This window comes from Oryzias melastigma, linkage group LG16 (assembly GCF_002922805.2).
Source record: "Oryzias melastigma strain HK-1 linkage group LG16, ASM292280v2, whole genome shotgun sequence".
Classification (NCBI taxonomy): Eukaryota; Metazoa; Chordata; class Actinopteri; order Beloniformes; family Adrianichthyidae; genus Oryzias; species Oryzias melastigma.
The window spans coordinates 21861970-21868502 of record NC_050527.1 but is presented as its reverse complement, the minus strand read 5'-3'; the positions used below and the strand labels follow the sequence as shown (position 1 = coordinate 21868502).

The following is a 6533-nucleotide window of genomic DNA, read 5'->3' as shown; positions in this document are numbered from 1 at the left end:
TTTGGCTAATTTACACTTTAAAAAAAAGTTTACACATCATTTACACGCTAGCTATGTTGGCTAATTTAGGATTTCTTCAAGTTTTTGGACTATTTTAAAGTTCAGCTATTGTTTTCGCTAACCTAAGTTCTTTTTTTTTTCTTTTTTTTTCTTTTTTTTATAGTTTTTGGCTAATTTTCCATTTAGCTATTCAGCTTCAGCGTTTTTAGCTATCAATTTCAGCATCTTCAGCTACCAGCACTAGCATCTCTAGTGGCCAAATTCAGCTTACAGCATCTTACTAGTGTTATTTCAGGTAATGCTACATACCTAGCTCATAATTATGTTAAAAAGTTAGTTTATAAGTTTAAAAAATTTACTTTTAGAACGTTCAATAAATGTTTATCCTGTTCGGCCCGCGGCCTAAGGTGTGTTTTGGATTTTGGCCCCTTGTGCGATTGAGTTTGACACCCCTGGAGTAGAGGTTTAGAGGTGAACAAATGTTCTGCAGAACCATCAGTCGTTTGGATCACGACAGCTTTAAACAAAGTGCTATAACTGGTCGGAGAGGAGGAGGCTGCTTTATTTGTGTCACAGACTGTTAGGAAGTGTCCTCAAATAGCCAAAGAAATGCTGTGTTAAACCTCTGTGTTAAACCTCCCCTGACTGCAGACACAACCATTAAAAATGATCTTAGTTTTCTCAAAATCTGCAACTTTCACTTTATAGCCAGTTATAAAGTAGTTTTTTTGTAGATTTATTGTGATGATCTTCTAACTTGGTGGGATTCTGGCCGTGATGCTCAGGCGTGCACCAGTTTATTGCTCTCTTTTTGGCTTCTTCCTCCCCTCAGACTCTTAGTGCATCACTGCTGCTTGTTCCCTGATGGAAAACACATTTTTCTCCTCAACACGTCTCTGGTAGTGTGTCGTCAGGCTGTCAGCATCTGTATCAGAGCATCCGTTCCACGCTGCACGTCACAGTAAAATGATCCAGCGAGGAACACTCTCACATCAGGGCCTTATGATTTATTACCCTGCAATATCAGCTAAAAAACACGGAAACTGCTTTATTTTGTTGGGATTGAGGTTTGCTTTTCCTTGTTGAGCATGAGGTGGAGTTTTATAAAAAGACTGAGATGAAAAAGTTACAGGGCAGTAACTGAAGGAGGAAAAAAATCATTTTCAATGAAAACTAAAGTGATTAGAAATGATTTTAAAGTAAGTCTCACAAATGCTGAGAGCTAATCTTGCAGTTGACTTTATCTTTCTGTCATTTCCTCTGTCTGTCTGTCTCTAATTTCTCCTCTAACAACACGTCAATTGTTTTAAATCCGGGTTTCAGACAAACTCACCCAGTCTTCCTAATGTGTAAAGCTATTAGACAAACATTAAAAACTGGAAAGCAGACTTTACTCATACAGTCACATCTAACTCACAAGCTTGTGAATAAAAGCTTTTTACAATGGTAGCCATTGCCTCATTTTCAGTTTATGAGCCTGTTGGATATTAGATGAAGGTGATAAGTGAAGTTTCCTTTCATAGTCTCTAACGATAAGAACCCAAATGTCTTTAACACAAAATTAACACAAAATCCTGCATTGTGTGCACTGTCTACAAACATAAACCTCATGCAATAAAACTTAATGTCATTGTTTTATTGCAAAAGTTGGCTCCATTGCTGGGTCACTTCATTAATTGTGAATGTAATTGTTTTCAAAAGGCGTGGAGGCATCAATGTTGCCTTTTTAAGTGAGTCTGGTTACCATGGTTACTATTTAACCCAAAAGGGGAATGTGTGAAAGTGAGACTGCATTGTGTGATCATTTAAACACAAATTTAAAAGCCAATCTGACAGAAAATATCAACCTCTGCGTATTTAAGACAAATGGTTGTTGTTTCGTGGTGATTGTTGTAGCTGGAAAAAATTGATAATGAAAGAACTTTAAATGTTTCTCTGAGTCGGGAGTGTCAAACACACGGCCCGTGGGCCGTATCCGGCCCACCAGATGGTTTAATTCAGCCCAGTCATGAAGAAAAAACATATATGGATGTCGAGAGAGAAAAAAAGAAAAAAGAGGAAGTTTCTAGTCCATTCCTGTGGCGATTTATTCCTCTTTAAAGAAATGACCGCAATGCACGATTCCACCACTAGGGGCAGAAAAGGAAACCCAAGACTGGCATGACAAGAGATGAGGAAGAGGAAACAAACACGATAAACAATGTTAGACAAGAGGCTACTAGGTTGGTTGAGGCATTTTTTTCAGCTAAGAAAACAAACAAAACAAAGCTACAGATAACAAGTTGGTCGTAGGTTATTTTGTTATAGTGTTACTGGTCCGGCCCGATTGAGATCAAACGGGTTGAATGTGCCCCCTCAACCAAAATGAGTTTGACACCCCTGCTCTAAATGAACTGTTAATAGGGATATTGCACATAAAGATTGTTTATGGCACACACCAAATTTTCTTTTTTTTTATTAATCTTGCACCTTAAGAAGGTAACTTCTGATGGTGTTTGTGTATTCAAACAAGTTCCTAATTTTATTTTACTTGAATTCTGGTCAAATAAAAAAAGACTCAAACTTTTCCATTTGCCACAAAAATATGTCGCCATCTGGTTTGGTAAAGTCGCAAACAAAAAAGGCCAGAATTACAGATTCAAATACACAAAAATGTTATTCTAAATACTTAGAATTACAGATAGCAAACATAAAGGGTTGATTTTAGAGTCATTTCAAGAATCTCTAGAAATGTGTTGTGTTTTCTCCGTTACCAGTGCTGTTTCTGTTCGCTGCAGCTGAAAATGCGTTTCTCATCACGCCTGCAGTTGTTCTGCAAACATCCAGCAGATTCCTGGGCAAAAAGATGCATCTGTTGAACGGCTTGGAAACCTGGAATTCCTTTTGTCGCCTCCAAATCTCATTTACAGACTCGTAACTCTGGCTGTGTTTTTGTGTGGGCTGAAAGGCGCTGACCCTGCTCTGCTGTGACCCTGTGTGAAAGGTGGCGAAACAGCAACTTGTAAAACTGAACGCTGCCTGTTTTTTGGGGGGACTTAACTGTGCTTCTGTTCTTTAAATATGTTGTTTGTGTGATTCTGTCCCCTAGTTAAATGTTTGACCTCCCTCGTTGACACTTGTTACTGGGTGCTGCTGTAAAGTTTGGAAAACAGGTGCCCATTTGGTCAAAGTGATAAAATCAGAAGCTTTAACTGCCTTTTAAAATGCAGCCCATAATAGAGGAAGGATGTCTCACTGCTGTAGATACTCAAAAGGCTGGATTGAAGGCACTTTTAATGTGCTGGGGGGGTAATACAACACCCCCTTTCTTCTCATTTTGTGCTGAGTTGTGTAAGAAGAGAGCTCCCCCTTGTGGACAGAATAACATCAGAGGAAGCTCTCTGCTGCCTCATTCTCTTCAACTGCTGCTCTTCTTTTCCAGATACGGAATGGACTGTCTGATTCAGTTTGAGGACTTTGCGAACGTTAATGCCTTCCGCCTGCTGAGCAAGTACCGCAACAAGTACTGCACGTTCAACGATGACATCCAAGGTACCAGTAGAAACCCACTCGGGTCGAAGGGATTTAATCACACACATGCACAAACCTTTCAGACTCCACCTGGTCCAAAGCTGTTTTTGGTGACTGCAGGTTGACTTGGTGCCAGAAATAAAGCAGCATGAATGTTTGAGGTTGAGAAATGTAAAGGATCAGCCCTAAAAAGGCTTTAAAAATGTTTTTAAATTATTTCTGTATTAATGAATATTTATTCTATATAATGTAGCTGATGTCTGCCGCCATCGTCCAACTGTATAGAGTAAAATAAAAACAAAACTAAAAACTTAATTTATGTTTAATTTGTCTTTGCTTTTATTTAAATTTTCTATAGTGAAACTGCACAAATAAACAGCAACAAAAAAAGAAGTCAACAGTTTTATTAATAGTGGGAACATCAAAAATGTCTAAGCTAAAACTCTCATTAATTTCATTTTTTTTTTAAAGCAACTGATAGTACTCCCTTTATAAACATAATATTTTAAAGTTCACCCGTATCTTTAAAGACCCACTTTTGGTGTTTTTTTTTTACACGTTTTTATAACGTTTTTCTAATGTATATGTAAAAAAATATATACGATTAAAACTGCACTTCCCAGTATTTCCTTATTTAAATCGTGAATCAGGAGCAGACAAAAAAATGCTGTTTGAAAAAGCTTTCAGATGTTATGTACAATCTACAATCGGTAGGCCACAATCTCCCTGCTCCAGTCCATTCCGATGCATCCACTAGCTGGCAAATAGATCCATGAACGTCTTTGTTTTCATCGTCTGAGCTGGTACCAAAACTGTACGGCTGGACAGTTCTGACATTGCTCACCATTTTATGTTAGTTTGGGGTTATGATGGTCTGTAAGCTAGCAGGAGAGGGTGTAAACAAAGGGATGATGGAACACTTCCCACAACTCACTGGTGAATTTCTAATGAACTCCTGCTACTCTGCAGAATCTATGTCCTAGAAAATGACACAAATTTCTTGATGTTGGCTAAAAAGGAAAAAAAATCGTGATTAAAAGACCACTGGGAATGCTTTTAAAACATATCAAAATGTATTAAATGCAATTAACTTTTTTTTTTGCAAAGCATTAAAAAAATCTTCTCTTTTGATGAAACAATTAGCCTTTACTTCATGAAATATCTCCTTCACTGTTCCTGTCTGTATAACAGTAACATCCGTTGCTCAGCTGTGAACTGTCAGAGTGACTTTGTTAACTCTGCTGTTGCTCTGTGTCCAGGCACTGCAGCAGTAGCAGTTGCTGGACTTTTGGCTGCTCTCCGCATCACCAAAAGCAAAATGTGTGACCATACCATTGTGTTCCAAGGAGCAGGAGAGGTACGAGTCCGGTTTGAGGAAATGCACCGGCTGCTAAAAGAAGAATACCTTCCTTAGAAAAGCTAGGAATCAGAAGTGATCTCGTTGATCTTGCTTCCAGGCAGCGATGGGGATTGCTGAGTTGATCACCATGTCCATGGAGAAGGAGGGACTCTCTAAGGAGGAGAGTTTGAAGAAAATCTGGATGGTTGATTCCAAGGGTCTCATTGTGAAGGTGTGATTGTTAATCTGAATTCTCTTGAGTTAACACATAGGCATGCACGGTTTATCCCATTTCTGTTTGACGTTTTTCCCCGCAGGGCCGAGACCACCTGACCCACGAGAAGGAGAGGTTCGCTCACAGTCATTCACAGATGAAAAGACTTGAGGACGTGGTCAAAGAACTGAGACCCACAGCCATCATCGGTGAGTCTGCAGTGAAAGAAAGGACCAGCTTCATGAAACTGAATCATTTTCCGCTCGTCTTCCATGTCAGGAGTGGCAGCAGTGGCCGGAGCCTTCTCTGAGCAGATCATCAAGGACATGGCGTCCTTTAACGAACGCCCAATCATCTTTGCGCTGAGCAACCCCACCAGCAAAGCTGAATGCACTGCTGAGCAGTGCTACTCGCTGACTGAGGTGTTCGCATAGATGTTCGAACGCAGATTTTTATGTAACCAAAGCAGGAGATGTTGAACCTCTTCCGCCTTGCAGGGCCGGGCCATCTTTGCCAGCGGCAGCCCGTTTGACCCCGTCACCCTGCCTGATGGGAAGACTTTATACCCCGGTCAGGGCAACAATGCTTACATCTTTCCTGGAGTGGGCTTGGGCGTCACTGCTTGTGCGATTCGACATGTGACCGAGGAGATCTTCTTGACAGCAGCAGAGGTGAAGCACTCTCATCTGTCTCTGTTTCTCCAACATCTCTAATGTTGTCTGGAGTCTGTTAAGATCGGCTGTTTTGTGTTCGTCAGGCTCTGGCTCACATGGTGACGGATGGAGACCTGGCAGAGGGAAGACTCTATCCTCCTCTCAGCTCCATCAGACACGTGTCTCTTAAACTCGCCGCCAAGGTGAGAGCGGTTTATCCATCCTGCTTGTTTGGGACTCGTGACAGGTTTCTAAAGTAACATGTCTTACAGATCATGGAGTACGCCTACGAGCACAACATAGCCACCCTTCGCCCTGAGCCCTCCGACAAGGACGCCTTTGTTCGCTCTCTATGTTTCAATACCGACTACGACGACTTTACAGCCGACACGTACCACTGGCCGGAGGACTGCATGGCTGTGCAGTCATGTAAACTTTAATAAAAGTGTAAAGTAACAGCCGCTGTGCAATGTCATCACAAAATCGGAAGAAAAGCTGCATCAAAATAAATGTTAATCTAACTCAGGTTCTCTCCTGTTGGGGTATGTTGTTATGAAATACTCAAAAGTGATCTGCGTTTTCACCGGGAAACGGCTTGAAAAATTGCACAAATATATAGGATTTCTTTTTTTAATCTTAAATGTACCACGTGCCTGATGACTGTCAGCCAAAAGCCTTTTTGTAAAAATAAAAACGGTTTTGGTTAAAAGCGTCTGAGTCTCTTTTTTGAATATTGGATTAAAATATCGTCAGTTAAACTTGAGGACTAAAGATTTTCTTGGAGGAGTTCATTTTCGGACATCTAATTTACTTTTTA

General features: G+C 40.4%; 1 protein-coding gene across 1 annotated transcript in view; it reads left to right on the top strand.

Moving 5' to 3' along the window:
- The window catches only part of me1 (malic enzyme 1, NADP(+)-dependent, cytosolic), an 81239-nt gene extending 74998 nt beyond the window's left edge, over positions 1–6241 (top strand). The window contains exons 7-14 of the mRNA XM_024268224.1: positions 3422–3531; positions 4770–4867; positions 4968–5081; positions 5167–5272; positions 5343–5485; positions 5561–5734; positions 5821–5919; positions 5989–6241. Coding sequence (XP_024123992.1) covers positions 3422–3531; positions 4770–4867; positions 4968–5081; positions 5167–5272; positions 5343–5485; positions 5561–5734; positions 5821–5919; positions 5989–6156 — 1012 coding nt within the window. The 3' untranslated portion in view covers positions 6157–6241. The remainder of the gene's footprint in view (positions 1–3421; positions 3532–4769; positions 4868–4967; positions 5082–5166; positions 5273–5342; positions 5486–5560; positions 5735–5820; positions 5920–5988) is intronic.
- Positions 6242–6533: the final 292 nt, after the last annotated feature.